The sequence below is a fragment of the Pogona vitticeps genome, chromosome 11 (genome assembly GCF_051106095.1).
Source record: "Pogona vitticeps strain Pit_001003342236 chromosome 11, PviZW2.1, whole genome shotgun sequence".
Lineage (NCBI taxonomy): Eukaryota > Metazoa > Chordata > Lepidosauria > Squamata > Agamidae > Pogona > Pogona vitticeps.
The window spans coordinates 1,210,244-1,230,968 of record NC_135793.1 but is presented as its reverse complement, the minus strand read 5'-3'; the positions used below and the strand labels follow the sequence as shown (position 1 = coordinate 1,230,968).

Here is a 20,725-nt window from a genome sequence, read left to right as displayed (position 1 = left end):
CTGTGGGGGCACAGCTGAAGGAAACCTGCTCAAGGGGCCCGGCGCTTTCCCCAGACACCTTTCCGCCTGACTTCTCGCAGGTTTCCAAGGAGAGAGACAGGGAGGGAGGTGTGCCATTCCCCAGCGTCCCCCCCCCCAAACCCACGATGGCAGTATACTTACAGACATCTGGCCTTTTCTCCCGTGTCCTCCCTTCCCCTTCTCGGCTGTTTCCCCTGGTATTTTGTGTGTCAAAAAAGAAATCCTGGCTCTGGGTCATATGAGAGCGCTTGCAATTGCTGAAGGGATTAGCTTTAATTAAACCAAACTTCGCTCTGAAGGGGGGCTCTTCCCCCCTCCCCTTAAGCTAATCAGGAAACAGAACGCCAGCCCGAAGGGGCTCCCAGCCTGCCCAGTGTGTTCCCTGTGCCACCGATGGTAGTGAAGACGTTTGACTGAGGGCCGGGGAAGGCTCTCCAGCAATCCAGATGAGGAGCCCTGTTTTCAGTGCCGGCTCTGCTCTCCCCACCCCCACGACCGACCGACCCAATGCTCGGCGACCCAAAGGCGCTGCTCACGTCGTTTCCTGCAATAAAGCCTCTGCTTCTGATATGTCTTTGCATTCTTTCCTCCTCCGTTTGGTGAAGGAGCCTCTGCTTACTCTGTCCATTCACTCTGCTCATCCTTCTCTGGCTATTACTGAACCCCCCCCCCCTTTTATGGCCAATGCCATGAACCATGAACGGCAACCTCACCACTGAGCACCTTTTAAACACTCTGCCAGCCAGGTGCTGCAGCATCAGCCACAAGGCACCAAATCAAGGCAGTTTTGGAATAAATACGAAGGCCACTACTCCATGGCTCCTCTCCCAGAAGGGCTGCACAGGGTTGTCTCTCTGTGCTTTGAATGGCATCACCGGAGAATAAAATTCTAGTGTTTTACTGAGACTATGCGATTTTTGGAGCGCTACTGTACCTGGTCTTTCAAGCGATTCTTCTGTACCTCTTGGGAAACTCGTCCAAAGAGTCTCTGTACTTTTTCTGATTGGTTCCCAACTTTTATTAATTTGCTCCGTGTTTGAACCAGAGAGAGTCTCTGTGCCCCCATCAGACGGTTCGGCGCCCTGGGATCCAGGACCGCTTGCTTCCCTCTGGATCTCATCCGAGCCATTTACTCACTGGGAGCTCGTAAGCTGACGGGTAACATATGTCCTCTCTGTCAGCTCAATGGGAGATTCATGTCAACACCACATGGGAGGGCCTGTGGTAAACATCCAAAAACGCAACAACCACTGAATGTTGCATCATCCGGATTAGGTCAGAGCAGGTCTTGAAGCGTGCAGGAGAGATGGCTGATGTTCTAGTAAATTTTGGTAAAATCTGAACTGTTTGCAGAGGTCATTAAAGCTCAAGGGTTTGGCGGCTTCAGATCTGCAGGATCTCCAGGGCCACCCTCTGTATTCTGCTTTTTTCTGAAGACACCAGGCAAGAATCTGAGAGAAGAAGGACGTTGTCTGGAGCATCATCACTCACAACACGGAACTCTCCGGGCTAGCTTTTTTACTCTCTTTGTGTGGCCGAGAAGCTTTTGATGGGTTGTGAAGGCAAAGAAGTGAAACTTGATCTTCGTTTGGCATATTTCTCTCCCTCTCCCCCAACTTCTCTTTCTAAATGAACTTTGTTTTGACAGTTGCACAGCTCCACCGATGGCTTTGGATGGGTTAATTCATAACTTTTCTGTAAGCCACCTTCTTTATAGTGAAAGCTCAGAAAATGCTCCGTAAATGCAACGGAAGTTTGAGCCGACAAGGGCTACAGATCTGTTCAGCATAAGGAAGCCAAGATTTCAGATTCCTAGGGCTTTGACGGGCGGGCTGTGTGTGTGTGTGTGCGAGCGAGCCGGAGAGCTCAAACTGACCAAGTACAGTGAATTCTAAATATGGCAAGATTTGGAGTTTCAGAAAGGACTGTTGTGCCTGGATAATGCCAGCATTTCAGACCAATAATACATTTAGAAAGTACTTTCCAAGAAAAAGAAAAGTTGATCCGCTATGTGGGATTTTTATTTTGAATTGTAGCAATGGGCTTGTTTTTTTTTTTTTAACTCCTTTCGGAACCTCTCTATTGTTTGATCTGTTGTGTGGACCCAGCCTCTGAGCCCCACCCGGCACTCTTGGGAGAGAGCTGTGTGGTTATGGCACAAGCCAAACCTGCTCAACGCAAAGGAAGGAAGCCACATCCGGTGAAGAGGTGGAATCCTGAGTAACCCAGGAGGGAAGCACTGAGCATGCGATTCTGACGCCACCCCTTTATTTTTAGCCTTTCAGTCACGAGGGCACCAGGGGATCCCTATCTCAATCCTACATGGCCTCTTAGTTTAGGATCTCACGTGCTTTCGGTGGTGAGCAGAGTCCTTGATGGTGATGGTATCCTGCTTCATGTCAGGATAGCTGGGTGGAGAGCTGAGGGGTTGAGGTCTCTGGCTGCAGAGCCAGAGGCTGTGAGTTCGATTCCCCCCCCCCCCCACTGGGCATCTCCAGAGAGAAGAGCCAGCCTGGGTAGCCTTGGGCCAGCTGCACATTGGACCCAGGGCACCCCCCAGAAGAAGGGAATGGGAAATCACTTCTGAGTCTTCTCTACCTGGGAAACCCTGACAAGGGTTGCTATACATCAAATGACCTCATGGCACACAATGAAAATGATGACGATATCAGGGGGAAAAACACCAATATTTTTTTAATTAAAAGGTTAAAATACATAGAAAAATTTAAACAACTCAAAACCATTTAAAATGGCTTCAAACATACAAAATCATTTAAGCCAGCTACACCCATTTCTATGTGTATCATGGTTCCTGCACTGGGTACTGCAAAAGCATGCAATTGGGTTTTTGGTGCAGAATTTAGCAAGCATCAACACCCAGCTGTTGCGGCTGGCTGCTTCGCAAAGAATTCTTATTGCACCGAGAGGCAGCCTGAAGCTCCCAGGTCAGGCTGGCTGCAGGAGCGTCGGACAGGGAGCCCTGCCCCCTTGCCCCTCTGAACACCCCCTGCCCTGTTCTCCAAACTAGAAGCAAAAACGTCTCCAAACGGTATGGAAGGCAGCCACCAGCGCACCTGGAGGGCGATCTTGCCAAAAGGAACAGCTGACATGGGTAGAAATCAGTCTTCACACCCTCTTTGTTTCTGGGGCACATGGAACCACTGAGAGTTCTCACTCCATGGAAGAAAGCAGGTTTGGCTCGGGGTAACCCAAAGCGGCCCCCACAGAGCCGGAAAACGGACATCCTGGCAGGAGGGGGGCCATGCCAGAGCAAGCTCTGTGATGCTCATCTTCTCACGGCGATGCGCATTACGACACTCGTGCATGAAGTGTGTGCATAGGCGCAGTTCCTCCGCCCTTGCCATTTCCTCCTTTGTCGCAAAGAGAAGCGTCAAGCACTTTCCCCATGCTTTCCTGTAGGTGTTTTGAGAGAGAAGACTGCCGCTTACAGAGGCTCTGGGCTCGGCCATTAAAAAAACAAAGACAAAGCTAGGCGTTTAGACAAGAGGTTTGAAGAAGCTGAGCAGGCCCTGGTGGCCTTTTGGGAATAACATTTGAGAACAAAGCAGCTGTTTTAGACGGACAAGGGGAACCCAGCGATCATCCCACACTGCCCCAAACGGAGAGAAAGCACAAGGTGAAAGATGGAACCAGTCCAGAAAAGAGGGGCTGGTTGGCAAATACTTTCGCCACCTCTGGTGGTGGTGATATAGAGCCTTCTCATTCCACAGCGCGTTCCGAAAAAAATGCATCTTGAAAGTAATGGACTCTGTAACTAATTTAAAGAGGCTCGCCCTTTACAATACGAGGCACAAGGACAGCCAGGGCAGGCTGAAGATTGCCCTCCTTCCTTCCAGGAGTGACAGCCGGTCCTGCTGCGTTTTTCTTGTGCAATTTGCCGGCAGGCTCAGTAACACAAGCTGACATGGGAAAGCTGTGACACAGGCAAGACTCAGCTCTGGTCAGGATTTCTCCCTTACTCCTTGTCCTGATTTGCAGCAGCTACGATCCTGCATGTGAGCTTTTGGGGATTTCCCCCATTTCCAATTCCACCCAAGGACTGCATGTATCCATTCCAGATCCAGCACGACCAGAAAGAACCCCGGTCACATTTGGGAACCGGCCCCATGACACAGGAGCGTTTGCTTGAAATATTGTTTCCAGAAGGTGTTGCCGGTTTCATTGCTTCAGGGCTCCAACATGTTCTCTGTGGGTTTTTTTTTAAAAAAATACCTACAGGACAATGCAGAGTGAGGTCACCGGGAAGGGCTGGAATGACACTCCTTTCAATGCTGATGCTCTTCCTCCTTTTCTTCTGGGCCAGGGGAGGTTGTGGGAGAAACAGACATGTGTCTGGGTGTAGGAGTGGACTGGATGAGGGCCAGCAAACAGAGACTCAATCTACACGCAACAAGGAACTGCTGGTATGTAAGTACTCTTGATGAATAAGACTCAACTTATTTAGGAAGGACATACAATGGCTCATGAAGAATCCAGGAACTACTCATGGTGTTCAACCCAGGAGTGTCTTTTTTAGCCCAAATAGCCTCTGTGGGTAACTACAGAAAACTGTTATAGCAATCATAGTTGAGAACAAGCCACATTCCGTGCATACAATAAACTATCAGAAACACCTAGACTATTTCAAAAGATTATCCTAACGTCTCAGTTTTAAAATAAATGGATAGGTGTAGGTATTGGTACGAAAACACAGAGATGTAATGGAGAAGAACAGCAGCAGCTGAACCCATCTCCCCCCCCCTTAAAAAAAGGATAATAAAGGAGCATCACTCCTACATGCAAAGACATGTTATAATTGCTTATGTTAAACAATTGTATATTTATTGCTATTTACTACTCCCTCTAACTAAGGAAATGGAATACTCCAAAATGTGCTACGCATCGCTATACAAGAAACAGAGGGGCGATTTCAGAAATATTTCTCTCTCTTGGCTTTGCTCTTCGTGTCTTCCTCCCACCTTTCAAACACAATTGGAAAACCCTCATCTCTGCTCCTTTCTCTTATTTGAAGCGGAAGATAACTTTGGCCTTCCAAGCGGTTTGGTCAAATAAGTTTCCAGCAGGGAAGACACAGAAGTGGATGACCGCTCAAGGCAGAACTAAAAATATCACACAGGAAAGACCATAATCTGGGTGGGGAACCGAGAACTTGGGACTGCTCATTGCTTCAGCTGAGTAACTGCCCAAACTCAGATTTCTCGGAAATAACTGTTACTCACCAGGCCTGCCCAGACTATGAGGTTTACCTCCAAATATATCTTTGGGCAGAAACAGTTATATCAGAGAAGCCCGTTTCCCTGGCCATTTCCCCCCCCTCCCCCAAGTTTTTGTGTGTTCTTAAAAATATGTGAGGGAGATTCACAACAAAAGGCCCAGGAAGAATATTTAAAGCAGGAAACGGCTTCTCCATTTTGGGAGCGGTGCCGTTTTCATGAAAGAGGAAGCGTTCCACCTTGAACTTCTGCAACCAGAAGCTGCCTGCACTCCCATGTGGTATTTTTGGGCAAAGCATGGGAAGTTCAGCCAGGGAGAGGCTGATAAAATATGGCAGGTGGATGTGTTTGGAATCCTGCACCCTCTCCCACAATGCTGGCGACTTCAGTGGATGCAGAGCCCAGCGTGGGTGAACATCGGCCACGGAGGAGCAGTTGATGCTGATCAGCATTGAAGCAAGTATAGCTGTGCAGGGTGTACTGCATGAAACAGTGCTCTCCCTGAGGTTATGTACTTGACCTTACTAAACCACTCTTATCCCTTAAAACAGTGGTTCCCAACGCTGGGTCTCCAGATATTCTTGGACTGCAACTCCCAGAAATCTTGGCCAGCAGAGGTGGTGGTGAAGGCTTCTGGGAGTTGCAGTCCAAGAACATCTGGAAGCCCAAGGTTGGGGACCACTGCCCTAAAGGGCTTAAAGAATATGCAGATACACCCACACAACTCCAACATTATTTTCTGTCCCTGAGACATCTTGTATTCCAGGAATTTAGTGAAGTCATAATTTACCCAAACCCTTCCTAGATGTTTACTGGAAAGGTACAGAGTGGGCTGCCCTGAGTAGACATGGTCTAGAGGGGCGGGGTATAAATTTAATAAATAAAATAAAATAAAAATCCTATGCTGGAAAAAACAACAACATAATAACGGAATCCAAGTGGGCACCTTTAACTCTACCTTTTTACTCCACTTTAGAGACCAGGTCCCAAGCACTAAGCCTGCAAGTAACCAACCTGCCCAAACTTGTGCCGCCTGTACACCACGCCATAACTGCAAATCATCTAGCCACTCGAGCGACTAATTCCCATCAAAGTCCACCATGGAAACCCTATCAGCATATGACGGTCATGGCTGTGCCATTCATCTGATACTTAGACAGAGGCTCCTTATGAACAAAAAATGTAATGAGCTGGTCACTAATTTCGAAATAGGCTTTCTGAAGGCTACCCAACCTACGGCCGTTGACTTGCGTATCATCTAGTGGAATTTCACAGGTGAAGTAGGTAGGAGCACTTTCTAGCATGTAATGATCCTACTGCAACCCAACGTTCAACTCTGGCCAGCTGGGATACAAAGCCCACTGATACATCTCAGGGTGCTTTATTTTTAATTATCAGCTATCTAAAAGCTTTCAGAAGGGTGGGACAGAAACCAAGCAACAGGACACATTCACACATACCACCTTGGACAGACCTGAGCTAGAAAGACTTCTAATTGACACATTTTCACATAGGTTTAAATGGGTGGTACATGATACGAGGGCAACTATACATATATAGATGATATGATGGTATCAAGTAGAGCAGCGTGAGCACTTGTAAAAGAAGTGGGAGATTTTAGGGCTATGATATTCCAAGCAGGCTGCCTCAGTGATCACCATTAAAAAAAAACCAAGGCAATCCAGCAAAAACCTTTGAGATCTAGGTCTGCTTTTCTCAACTCTCTGACATATTACTTGAATAATCCCAGAGGCTTTATGCCAGTTTTTACTGTTTGGCTTCAACGTCCACATCACAAAATGCAGGCTGAAAAAGGGAAAGTTGGTGGATATTAAAAATAAACTCAAGAAATTATCAAAGAAGAGTCAACAAAATTTTTTTGAGGGGGGGGATCCCCTGCCCGCCCAGGCTTTTCCTGGAGCATATTTTATTTATTTATATGATTTCTATGCTGCCTATCTGACCAACAGCCATTCTGGGTGGTTTACAAGCAATCAAAGAGCACAGAAACCGTTCAAATGCATCACATTAATTACCGTAATTAAATTAAAACAAAATTGAAAAAAAAAAGTTAAAAACAGTGTCTATAGAATTCAGAAATGCCCAAACTCCATGGGAACGGAAGGCAAGATTTTTGCTCGGTTATACAGTACTTACAAAATCAGAGTCACATAACGGCAGAGCTGAAGCCTTACCCAACTCTAGAGGTTTAACCTAGAAGAACAGAGGCTTATGGGAGGTTTATTAGCTCAGTGCTCGTTAGCAACCCTCTGCAAACAAAGCTCCCGAGTAAGTTACAAATCTCGGCTTCATTTCTGCATCTGATGACCACTGAAAATGATGCGTTACGGGACTGCAGCCTGGCTCTCTGCATTCACACAAGAGGTGGGAAGAACCTTGCAATGTTACCTGAACAGGACATGAAACTTAAAGAAAGACACACACAGGCACAGTTTAAATTCAAAGAGGGTGCGGCACAGAACTGCAACCAGTGGTCTTGGAAGTGTGTCCGGTTTTATGCTTTTGGATGTCAGCTTAAGAAAGAGATGGCTGCAATTTGAGAAAATCGTGTTGGGATGGTATGGGACTCAGCTATTTTAACGTGCCAGTGAAGCAAATTCATGAATCTCTCACTGAAATTAGTGGGGATTTTATGAGAAGTCCGGGAGTATGGCAATGAACTATGTGATTTGGGAGACAGAAAAGCGTAAGGGCTGGCCCCACATGCCGGTAGCTGCTGGAAGCCAGGGCCAAGTGTAGGTGTCCTTCCAAAGGTATTTGGCAGGATGTCATTTGGCTCCCCTCCCAGCAGCCATCCATGGATGGCCAGGAGCAAGAAAAGATGGTCCAGGCGGGTCCCATTGCGATCGACTGTTGCAAAGAGATCAACTCAATTCACCCCAGTCATCCAACAGATAACAACCTGCCCTCTACCTATAGGGGTCTTGGGGCTACCGTGGGATACTCCATGCCCCCACTTATCTGGAGACCCCTCTGTGCCCTTAACCAGTCACAACAAAAGCTTGCTAGCATTGCCCTCTTGTTGTCTTAGAATTTAAGACAACAAGAGGGCATTTTCAACATCTTACGAGTTATACCAAGAACTGTGTGTCCAGACCCTCCCAAAATCAGCATCACAGCAATGCACAAATCTGCACAGAGGTTCCCACACCCCACCGAATACTCTTGCCACTAACCCCACCTCTGAGCCTTTAGAGGAGTCCTTCTTTAAAATGCAAAGGATAGAGCAGAAATCTACGCAGGGTCTATGGGCGGAAGGTGGGCCACCAAAATGGTGGGCCACAAAGCCTCGGAGGTTTGACGAGTCTGAGGAAGTTTCTGCGATCAAGTTGGAAACTGAAAGAATCAGGGCTTCCGTAAGCCACAGAAGCATCGAGATGGTACATGCACGCTGTACGGCACAAGCTTTCGAAACTGCGTGCTCAGAAACTCATGCCATTTCTGAGAAACTCATTATCATGGTAGCTCCTCTAAGTTAGAAGTTCATTGAGGGGATAAAGTTGCCCGCGAAGGAACCCCCCTCAGGTCTCCCCAGGATTCTCTTAACTCTCAGTGACAGCTTAGTTTTGTTTCTCTCCACGCATGCCTACCATCAGAAAAACAGTCTTCTAGGGAATCTGGGATACCTCGGTGAGAAAATTCCCAAGAGAAGAGGAGACTCCTCCAAAGCGTTTGCTCTTCACACTTCCACGGGAGGGAGCCTGCCACGATCCCTGAGAGCAAAGAACCCTAAAACTTTTGTGGTGGTTCACAGACTCGTGTGGGAGACAGGATTTCTGGGAAAGAAGGAATTTAGTACAGAGCTGCATGCCTCTGTTTACCTATGAAAAGTGACCGTTCACACAGCCTACAATGCTTGCACAGACACAAACTTGTGATCCCTGCTCCCAACTGGTTGGGTTTCCCCCCTCCACGTTCCTACTCTTTCCCCTGGCTCAAAAGTACATAATCTAAAGAGCCACCGTCTGAGGGCCCAGTGAAGTGAAGGCCTTTTTTTTTTTTTGCAAATGTCGAACCATCGGCTGCACAGGAAGGGAAACTTATAGGACCTGCACAGGGAAGTTACAGGGGTTGCCCGCACACGAGCAGCCAAAAACCCAGACAGCAAACGTCACCCAGAAGCTGCCCCAAGTCCTTGGGACGTCTCCGCTCCTGTTTGGGCAGCGAACACAAAGCGCCACACGATTATTTCTTCCCGAGAGAGACTCCGCAAAGAATGGGGCCTATGTTCTCAGGATTCAGGCGGTCTTTTACCGCCGCTGAGGCAAGTTTTTCCAGCCGGCTTTTTACTGGGGAAGGAGGGCTGTGTGGACAATAAGCTGAATTGCACCCTCCTTCAAAGCAGTCTTGAGGAAAGCGAAACCAGCAGGCTGGCCCTTTGGGGCTGACCAAGGCCTCTAATCTCTTGCCCCGTAATCGTCGGAATCAGCAGCTTCCCAACCCAGCCGAGGAGATGGGGCATGCCACCAGCCACCGGCCTCCTTTAACAACACGCCCACCGGTGGCTAGAAACCAGATAGCCGGCTGCTTTCCACAGGCACCGAATTACGCACACACACACACACACACACACCGTTGTGATAGAAACCATGCTAGAACACTAAGGAAACCCACAACCGCGCATCCTGCACCCTCTTCACGGAGACGGCCTCTCAGGTCCTCACACTCCCACAGGAAACGAGAAGGGGTTGTTTTGCTCAAGTAGCAAGCACGAAAACGGAGGGCCAGAAGGCTCAAAGCGGGAAAGGGGACATTTCCTGGTATTAGAACATTTCCACCAAGGTCTTGGGGCACCTGCTTCCCCCACTCACTCTACGTTTTAATTCTGCTGGAGTCCTCCCCCCCCATCTTTAAGGACTCCTAAAAAGTTCTTTTAATGCTGCATTTATCCTATTGCATTTTTATCATATCTCTGCATATTTACTCTGTGCGCTGCCCAGATAACTTTGTTACAAGGCTGCCTGGGAATAACAAACACTTAACTAAAACATACACAGTTATTCTCTAGGACTTAAATGCAGTGGCTACAGTAACTTTTTTCTCTCTCCCTATTTAAGACATCGAGACGAAGCAGGCAAACAGCAAAACCGGGGAGGAGCACAGAGATGCTGGCCTTGTTCCGAGAGGGAAATGAGTGGCAAGGACTCAATGGACTGCCCCAGAGAGGCGTCAGGCGAGTCCCTGTCACATGACTGGGCGGGAGGGGTGCGCGTCTCTCTCCCCCCCCCCCCGCATTCCTGGCCTTTGTCGAGGAATGCCAAGGAGACCAAAGTCGAGAGTGGTGGAAATCGGCTTGAGCCCGGCTGAAGTATTTTAATGGAGTGTGTACCTTGCACTTCTCTTCCACACACCAAGACGAGAACAAGAGCGTGGGCCGATCCTCAGTTAAGAGGACTGGGGGTGGCCGGGAGTCTGATCAACGCTGGAGCTAAAAATATTTCTTGCTGCTCGATGAGCTTCCACGCAGGGAGACAAACATATTTTTTGGGGGGGCGGCGGCTCCTGAAGGTGGGCAACCTCGGAGGACTGGCAGGAGAGGCGTCTCCTGCACTCAAGACCTTGGGTGATGCTTTTGCTTACCAGCCAAGGCAGCTGACTGGGCACGGGGTGGAGGAGGATGCGGGGACGGGCAGGGGAGACCCCTGGCCTGAATCGGCAAGGCTCCTTCGGGGCTCCTCTTTGTGGGAAAGGGAGGAAGGGAGGCCTGAAGCGGCGGGAACCTCCGAACTTTCAACTCCTCCTCCTCCTCCTCCTCCTCCTTCAAGCAGGCTTTGCTTCTCCAGCCCTCCAGGGTTATGATTCAGCCCTGATAACAGCAGCTTTATTGTGCAGATCCTGGGCCCAGCAGCTGAATGGGGGAGAGCGAGTGCAAATCAGCCAAATAAGGCCTTTTTTTTTCTTCCCCTGACTTGTACCAAGCCAGGGAAGGGTCCAGGAGCTGACGTCACCGGGAGGAAGCATTTAGTCACCCGGTTCCTCCCAAGTTCTGGAGAAGGGCCAGAGGGAGTCACCAAGCTTGCCCATCCGTTTCTCTTTGCGGCACAGAGCAGAAAGGCTCGGCCTGACCGCGGGAGGGCTGGGACCGCCAGAGGAGAGGAATTGGGGAGGCACAAACTGGCCGAATGAGCAGTGGAAAGGCTCTGGCCGGAGCCCACAGGGAGGGGCAACGTGGCTGCCAGCCTTTCCGAGGCACAGCTCCACACGACACGTCTGAAGCGCAGGACTTCCTCTCGCAGCTGCCTCATTTCCTGCGGGGGGGGGGAACCCACAGGGGCCCAGCTGGCCATTTTCATCCTCATGTCCAGCCCTCTTTCTTAGCAGACCTACTCCACAGTCCTTCGGGTGCGCATGAAAGAGAGACAAAGAGAATAAGGGCAGAAGTGGGCATTCAGAGGTAGATCAGGCTTCCAAGGAGGTCCAGCCGAAAAGTCCCGAAAGCCGGTCACCAGGCAAAGCAACCTAAATCTACGTAACCCCCAGGAGTGAGACAGAAGCTCATGCTGTGATACTCAGACCCTCACATTAGTGAAGGACGTCATTCTTCTAGTCCCTGTGTCTGTCTGTCTGTCTGTCTGTCTCTCTCTCTCTCTCTCTCTCATGCTTGTTTCTGGCCTGAGCGTTCAACCCAACCCAACACAGGAACCATCCAGGCTGGACTGGGAAAGTTTTCCAAGAAGGATCAAGCAGTTTTTTTTTAAAAAAAATAGGAATGCTACGGAACCAAGATGAGATGAAGCCCAAGCTTCTCATGATCCGAGGCTGATGGAGCTTCAGAACACGAAACGGGTCAAGGACACGGTTTAACATGCCAAGGTTTGTCCAAAGCAAATTAGATTCTCGCCTCTCTCTCACCCAGACGTTCGCAGGACACCTGAGAAAACGACTTCTAGAGAAAGAAGGACTTTACCATGACTTTATCCTCTAAAAAAGTGAACCAAAAGATAAAACGTCACGTGGTGTTCAGGTTGAAACACCATCGAAACATGGCGATAACAGAGAGCAGGAGAGAGAGAGAGAGAGAGAGAGAGAGCACTATCTGTTTGGACCCCCAAATCAGAAAGTGCAAACACGCCTCAAGCTTTTCCTGGTGGAAAGGACCCATCAGCCACCACCCTTAAGGGCAGGCGTGCCAAGGATCTGAAGTGGCAATGGATTTATTCAAGGGAGTGGGGTTTTTTGAGCAGACCTGCCGTGGATCAGATTTTAACATTGCAGAGGGCACGGGCTGCTTCTACAGCCGTTGTGCAGAAGAAGCAACCCATGAACAAAGACGGCTTTCAGTCCCCTTCCAGCACCGCTCTGGAAGAACCGCCTCACTCGGCTCCATTTGGGATCGAGAGAGCACACGCCCTTCTCATTCCAGCCAGCCAGCCTCCGTGAAGTCAGGCCGGGCTTTCCCTGGGAGACGCCTGGCTGGGAGGCCCACCTCCTCCATTCCACGTATTCCGAAGGTGTGTCAGAACACGGCTCTCCTCCCAGGGTGCCTCTTTCTCCTGCTTCCACCCATCCTCTGCAAGGCATGAGCCATGAAGCTCCCTCCTGGAGGAGAGGAGGCCAGCCAGAAGCTCCTTAAGAAACGTCTCCCGAGAAGCAGGTCAACGGTTCCACCCCCCACCCCCAATGCAGATTCCACACTGGGATTGTCTTTCAATGGGCTGGACCTCATGAAAGGGGGGAGATGGATTCACTGGGGGGGGGCTGCCAAGTGTTCAGCCAGGAAAGCTTCATTCAGGCACAAGCGTCCCATCCCTCGTCTCCTCGCACGGAGGCAGACCCACGACCCTCCAAGAGATTGTCCACCGGCAAGTCGCTTTCAGTGAACCCAGTCTTGGGACGAGGAGCTCCATAAATCAGAGGCTTTCTTAACTCTGCTGGAGATCACAGAAGGAGTGGCTTAAAACCTTTCAATGTCTGCATGGAACACGCAACCATTATTTCCAGATCATATAACCACTCCTGTGGCTGTTGTTACATGCTGACAAGTTGCCTTCGATGTATAGCGACCTTGTGAATGAGAAATGTCCTGTCCTCAGCTGTTGTAAACTCAAGATTGTGGCTTCCTTTTGCGAGCTTGTCCATCTCACGTTTGGTTTTCCTCTTTTCCTGCTGCCGTTGGCTCTTCCTAGCATGAAGGTCTTTTCCAGGGAGCCTTGCCTTCTTATGTCCTTGGCTGAAGTAGGACAGACAGCCTGAGTTTCGACTGGGCCTCCTACTTACCAATAATCAGTACTAGAAATCCAGGAACATGCGCAACGGGTTCTCCATCAGGGAAGCATGACTAACCATGATCTACCGTTGATCTCTCCCGGAAGGTATGTGCCCCTGACGCATAAGAAGAGCGTTTGTGCAAAGGAACAGGAAGATGAAGGAAGCCTCGAGGCTTCCAGTAGGGGCAAGTCTGGTTACGCCCGCCTAAGAGGTAAGGTTGAAGCTTAAGGCTCGACACCTCAGCAGCTCTGGAGACGAGCCACTCGTGCGACAATCAAAATAGCTGGAAGGTGGGGTTCCTCCCCCACCCCCGCTTTTGCCTCCAATTAGCAACTACAACCACCACTTGCTAATGCATCCCTTGTACCTCATCTTACGTTCCCCTGTATTGGCCCAAAAAGAAAAATCATTAGCAGGCCCATATACCATTTCGTCTTAGCATGGTACAAGAAATGGCAGAATATATTCTCATGTCGCTGAGGAAAATCCTTGTGCATGAAGTTGCGTTCAAGCCAGCCTCCTTCACTTTTGTCCTTTCTGATCTGGATCATCCGTCCTTCCCCAGATGTTGCTGAGGCCACCACTGATTTTATCATTTTAAGCAACCCCAGTGAGCCTCAGATTTGGAGGGAGAGGAGGGGATGGACGGTTAGCACTCTGCATCCCAAATGGGGCTTTTATGATGGTGCCCACCATGTTGGGGAGGCCTGAAAAGGCCTCCACAGGCCTCTCTCCCCGAATCTGCTCTTTGACCGGAAGATTAACGAATAGCTTAAGTAATAAACATATGCCGCTTAAGAGCTTCAATGACAGTATGTTCTTGGTGTATATAAGCCAAGGGATGAAACAAGCATTTTGCTTTGGGCCTCATCCTGCTAAGGGAAGCGACGGGGCTCGAAACCCACAGCACCAATCAGGCCATTCAAATCAAGCCCCGAGCCGGCAAACACACTCTCGATTTGTCCATTAAACTGTCAGTTTATGCACAGAGCCAACCTTTCCCCTTGCAAACATCCATGAAAGGAAACGCTCCTGAGAACTGTCACATTTCACATGTACGCAGCACATTTAAACATCTTCAACTTGGTTACCATCTTCCCAACCCAACTTAACATGAATACCCACCATTATGACCTCCATATTTTCCACACAGGAAGCGCTGACATTTGACTACACCTTCACAAAGCCAAAAAGACAGATAAACACTTACAGCTGAAAAAAACCAACACTCCAAAAATTATAAAAACAACTAACCCCTCCACTTCCTTCTAAAGAGGCTAACCGGTTTCCTTTTGCGGATCTACCTATACCGGGGGGGTAACAATCCACAAACACAGAGGATATCAAATCCTTGGACAGTGCCAACCTCTGAGTGCCAGGTGCTAGAGAGAAATAACAGGAGGGAGAAAGGGTTGTTTCCGGTTGCAAGGTACCCCCAAGTGTTTGAGGTTCCTCCCTTAGACATAGAAAACAGCGGAAAGTCATCTAGATGGGTTGATAGGATGCTGGGATATTCTGGGGAGATTTGTGAGTATCTGCACAGCATGAATGGGAGTAACATTAGGGATGAAGTAAGGTGGAGATGGGCTTAACATTTCATTAGCCATTTTATTTATTTAAAATGTGTTTACCCCGCCTTTCTCCTTAAAGGGACCCAAAGCAGCTTACATTTTAATTGTAAGGCATTACAAGAAATCATTTCCGAAAGGGTGGGGCAGCTTAGGCAACCATCAGAAACACTTCCCGTATTTAAGGTCAAAAAAAAATTTTTTTTGCTTCCATGAGCAAATTACCAAAATTTCTTCATTGGAAAAAGGAACTGCTTCATTTGAAAGGTCCAACTAGTTTTTTTTAAAGGCAAGCCATATATTCACGTTTTTGTGTTCTTTGAGTATCAGCAGCTTCTTCTCGTTTTCTTTTTTTATAGCACCAGCACTGAAAGTCCTGAGCCAGCTCAAATTTACCCTACAGAGCCAGCTTCTTCTTGTTGCTACACGACATCCGTCTCTCTCTGCGGCCGACTGAACAGCCAGGCGTACTTCTAAGGGGTCAAGAGGCCTGGCAACAAGTTCTCCCATGCAAAGGAGGGCCTGCAAGTTCAAACGGAAGTAAGCCATCCCAGAAGTAACACCCCCCTCAAGAAACTGGCTTTCGTATCTTCACAAAAAATCGGTGACTTTCCAGTGCAGTCAGTTCTCCAGCCACCCAACTGCTCGGCAGATATTTTGCAGGGGTCGAAACGGACATCAAGTGTTGGGGTGCTGCCTGACTCCTTCCCCAACCCACCCCTGGCTTCACGCGTTCATTTTATTCCCCGCGCGTCTGTCTGAGAACCGAAGAGCAGAGGAATCAAGCAGTGCACCTCAGACACCACTTCTTTTAACATCAAGCACGAATATCTCACATATGCTAGGCTCCTATAATTTGGAATTTAATCTCTCGGCAGCCACCACTTCTTGCAACCTGCCTGGCCTCTCAGGACCTCATAAATGTGACTTAGCAAGCCTTTTTTTCCCCAAACAGCTGCATCATACATGTTTGCTTTGTGCACCAGAGAGAAGTAACCTGTGATTGCCTGCACGTGTTGATGGATTACCACGAGGCCTCTCACAGCTCCTCACCACCGAGCCTGTCAGCTCACAGGGCTGGGATCTGCAACCAGGTAACCATTCAATTTCCTGCCACACTGCAGACAAGAAGCCACCACAACCCAGAACTGAAGCACAGTGTCTGAAGACGACAATCTAGACTCTCCGCAGGTGCAGGAGAGACCTGGCTTCTGGGCTTATCAGCTCATTCCAGATTGCCGTACATCTGTGGCGCTTTACGCATCCACACCGACGGGACTCTGCCAGCTGCGCTGACCTCCGACTGATCAACTCAAGACTGGCTTAAAGGCTTCCTATCTCCAAGTCGTTAAAGGCTGGATGGCAAAGCTACCTTTTCAGTTGGGGTTCAAAATGGAGGCCTGTGTGCCAGGCGGGGACGAAGGAGCGCCGCCTGCCCGCCACAGGGCCTGCCTCTGAGAAAGGAAACAGGAAGCAGCAGCCCTGGGTTGCAACAGCCATCGTGGCTGCTGGGTGTCTGGAGGGCAGTCATAAACCAGCAACAGGCCCTCCTCCGGCAGGCACGCCGCCGTTCCTGGCAATTGGTGGAGGATGCAAGTCCTCCACATGAGTCGGGGGTGAAGAAAGCGTGTGTAGAAAAGGGCCCGGTAGAAAAGCAAAGCCGCTTTTAGGGGAGGGAGACTCCAAACGGCAATGGTTTTACGAAGGATTCTTAGACATGCCTCTCATTTCAATGGTTATTCCATTCAAGTATCAAATAACAGTCCATTTAATGAACCCATTGAACTAAAAAAAAAAAGCAGCGAGAATGAAAGAATTGGGCAAACCTTTGCCAGCAGTCAGGTGAGACCGACTCACAATGCATTCATTATTTTAAAAGAGATATATGTATTGTGCTTCCCCCCCCCATGCCACTACAAGTAAACCTTACTTTTCTTTGCCTTAAGCTAACCATCCTATGACTCTCAACGTCTCTGTTTTGCTTCCTCAAGCTTCCAAGTTGGACTCTAAGAAGCAATTGCAAAGTTTCATGCAAAAAGGGTCTTTCTTTCCTTCCTTCCTTCCTTCCTTCCTTCCTTCCTTCCTTCCTTCCTTCCTTCCTTTCTTTCTTTCTTTCTTTCTCTTTCTTTCTTTCCTTCTTTCTTTCTTTCCTTCTTTCTAAATGCCATTCCTACAGAAAACCTTTTTCCCCCCAGAAGCCAGTCAAGTACAGACTTGACAAATCCAGCAATTAAAAGCAAACAGGCCTCCTTAGCCAAGAAACGTTTCTCCAGTCATGCTGGGGCACAGCACCGCTGCGATTCAGGAGTTCAGTTACAAGGAAACGAGTTCTCAGTTCCCAAAAACCTACATGAAACTTCAGTCACAAAGCTTATTCCACCACTAGTTACAAAGAACTATTGGTCCCACAAATAAAATTATGTTCCAGTAGTCACAAGGCGAATCTCTGAGATTTTTTTTAAAGGGGAGGAGATGGGGATTGATAGATGGACACAGAGCGTGCAGGTCTGCCAGCCTCCATCAGTGTCCCAGCGTTCTCTGCAAAACTGTCTCTCTCAAACAATAAGGCAAGAAAGCGGAAGATGGGAGCGATAGCATCTTAGAACTGCAGAGCCAGAAGGGCTCCTTTGGATTACTGAGCTGGGCTCCTGTCAAGGAGGCACCGTGGGGGAATCGAACGCCACCTGAACCCCTAAACTCTCCAGACACCACACCTGTAGCTGGGATGCAGGCCAGCCCTCAGCAAGAATGAGAGGCAGAAGCAAAATGCCACCATCTTTCATGATTGCCTTTACATGCCATGGGGGTCGCTTCCCAATTATAGGGGCCTAGCCTATGTGAGAGATTCATAGACTGCTAACACCCCCCCCCCCGGGGCTTTCTGTGGTTAATCTGGACCCAAGTCTCTTGCATCTCAGCCCAATGTGCAGTCCGCTAGACCACACCGGCTCTTTCTTTGCTGTCAGACCTCCATAAATCAACGACTGCGAGCTGCAGCTGCCAAATAAAGAGATGTAAGGGCACCACTCTGAGTTACACTTGGTTGTGAAATCGTGTTGCAAGCACTTAATTTTGAACCACTTTGCATAATTTGATATGTCTGGAATTGTCCTAAATTGTTCTGAACCTCTTTTTAACTCTTTTAAATGGCCTTCCGCATGTGCCCTGTGGTCTGGTGACAGAGGTCAGGGTGTGTTTTTATTTTTAAAAAAGAGATAAATGGTACTCAACCCTTCCTTCTGAGCTCCCAGGGGCACCTGGTTTGCCCCTGTTGGGAATGGGGAGGCCAGACACACACACACACCCCTCTCCCAGGGCCTTGGTCTGCTCCAGGAAGGCAGCAGGCATTAAGCACCCCTACTGGTCCTGCAGAAAACTCCCCCCTGCCATTTTGAGTTGAGCCAGGATGAGATTGCAAGCTGCACAAACCAAGGCTTTCACCAACAACGCTCTGGAGAGCCACGAGAACACTGGGTTAGAGATGAATCAAGCCTCCCGGGGAGAGAGACGGCTTCCTACGTGTTTGTGCAGAGCAGAAGGGAAGAGGCGCATGCAAGCAGCCGCTAAGAAAGCAGCATGGCTGCTCCCTGCCAGTTACTCAAGGGAAGTTGCCCAACCGCCATCCCCCCCCCCGCCTCCTCCATTCAGAGCAACCACCCCTAGCTTCAGATCCTGCCCTTGTCTTTAAAGGAACCGCCACCCATAGATTTGCAGTGGGGCAGGAGGGGCCTCACATGGGCTGGCAGGACATTGCTTTGCATTATTCTCCTGCTGAAAACTCCAGCAAAGGGAGTAACTGGGAAACTGTGCTTTTCAGCATCTGGAGCAGCAGGTATTTTAAAAACTTCTAACCACCCCCATGATATAAACTCACAATCTGACCAATGCCACTTATCCATCCCCAGTTAGCACATCTAACAAACCCATCCTGGTCTGTTGTGTCCTTTATAAACTAAGTCTGTACACCCACCTCCCGCGGCTTATAAATCCTTATTTGGAATCAACAAACCAGGATGCTGGGGTTTCTCTCTTTTTGATTGGCTTAAATGCTTGCCCTGGGAAAGGAGCCACGTGGGAACAAACAGGCCCCCATTAAGCCAGGATCTTGGCTTACTGCTCTGCAACTGAGGTCACTGAAATACCACAACACGTTGAATGCAATACAAACATAGGAAGCCCCCATCATTCCAAATTAGGATGTTTGGTCCATCTAGAGGTCAGTGAGGTCTCCAAGGTCTGAGGCATCGGCCCCACCCGGGGAGTGAGCACAGCCCCACCCTCCTCGGGGGCCTTCTCTCTTTTTTTGGATTTTTAAAAAAACGCCAAACAAACCACAACAGAAAGAACTGCTCCTCTTTCCAGACATAGATTCCACCTTTTTACTATTGATACACTTCTCTTTCCTCCCCCAATCCATTTAATAATACTGTATAATAATTAGGGGCTGCTGAGTTGATGCTGACTGATGGCAACCCCTTTTCGGGGTCTTCTAGCAAGGAGTACTCGGAAGTGGGGGGGCCTTCCCGTCTTCTGGGGCCACAAACCCATCCTGGTCTGGTTGTGTCCTTTATAAGCTAAGTCTGTACGTTCTCCCAAAAGGCCCGGGGGTGGGGGTGGGGGGACTCGAACGCCCAACCTTCGGGCTCCGCAGCCGGGTCCGAACTCCTCCTAGGGAGTCAACCTCCTGAAAGGCCAGGGTCCTCCCCTGTGCCGCCGCCCCCCCCGCCCTCCTCTGGTTTTCTCCCTGGGGGACCGTCCCCCGTCTGTCTCCCGGGGGCCCTCCGGGGTGGGGGCACCACGCCGATCCGCCGCCGCCGCCCCCCCTCCTGCTCGGCGCCTGGGCTCGCGGCGGTGGCGGGGTGGGGTGGGGGGCTCCGGCCGGCCAGGCTCGCCACGAGGCGCCTCCGCCCGCCCGCCCGGCCAGGCTCTCACGCGGGAGCCCCCCCCCCCGCCGCCCCGTCGGTCCCGTCCCGTCCCCTTCCTTCCTTCCCTCGCTCGCTCGCCGCCCGCCCTCCGCCGGGGCGCCGGGCCAGGAAGGGCTGCCCCCGAAGCGCCCCCCCTCCCGCCTCCGGGGCTCTGGCCGGGCCCCAGCTTTCCCCCCCCCAGCCCGCCCCCGGCTGAGCGGCGACCCCCGGCGGGGAGGCGCGCCCTCCTGGGGGCCTGGCCGGCTCCGGCCAAGCGGGCCCGAGGGGCGCCTTCCCGCCCCCCCCCATGGACGCCGCGCAGGCCGGCCGGCGGGGCGAGGGGGGGGCGAGCGCGGGCCCCGCTGCCCGGCCGCCTCCCAGGAGCGCTCGCCGGCCGGCCTGCCTGCCTTCGGGGCGCCGCCGGGACCCCCTCCCTCCTTCCCGCCCTCCCTCGACGACGGTCCCCCCGCAGGGCCGGAGAGCCACCCGGAGGGCCTCCCGAGGGCCGGGGCGGCGGCGGCGGCTCTCCGGGCCGGGGGGGGGAACCTGGGGGCGCGCCCGCGCTGCTCGCCCGGCGCCACGTACCGTCTTGGGCATCTTGCCGGCTTCGGGCGGGCGGGCGGGCGGACGGGCGACCCTCTCGGCTCGGCTCCGGGCTGGGCTCTGGGCTGCTTGGCGGGGCTGCGGAGGGCGAGGGGCGGCGGCGGCGGCGGCTCCTCCTCGGCGCTTCCTGCTCACTAAGGGGCGCCGCGACGCGCCGGCGGGCCGC

General features: G+C 50.7%; 1 protein-coding gene across 2 annotated transcripts in view; it reads right to left on the bottom strand.

Moving 5' to 3' along the window:
• MSN (moesin) overlaps positions 1–20,725 on the bottom strand; it is a 37,705-nt gene extending 16,980 nt beyond the window's left edge. The window contains exon 1 of one of the 2 annotated variants that reach the window (XM_072981199.2): positions 20,542–20,725. In XM_072981199.2, the coding sequence (XP_072837300.2) occupies positions 20,542–20,553 (12 nt within the window). In that variant the 5' untranslated portion in view covers positions 20,554–20,725. Of the gene's footprint in view, positions 1–162; positions 184–20,541 lie in introns of those variants that run through there. The other variant, XM_078380661.1, reaches the window with a different exon arrangement.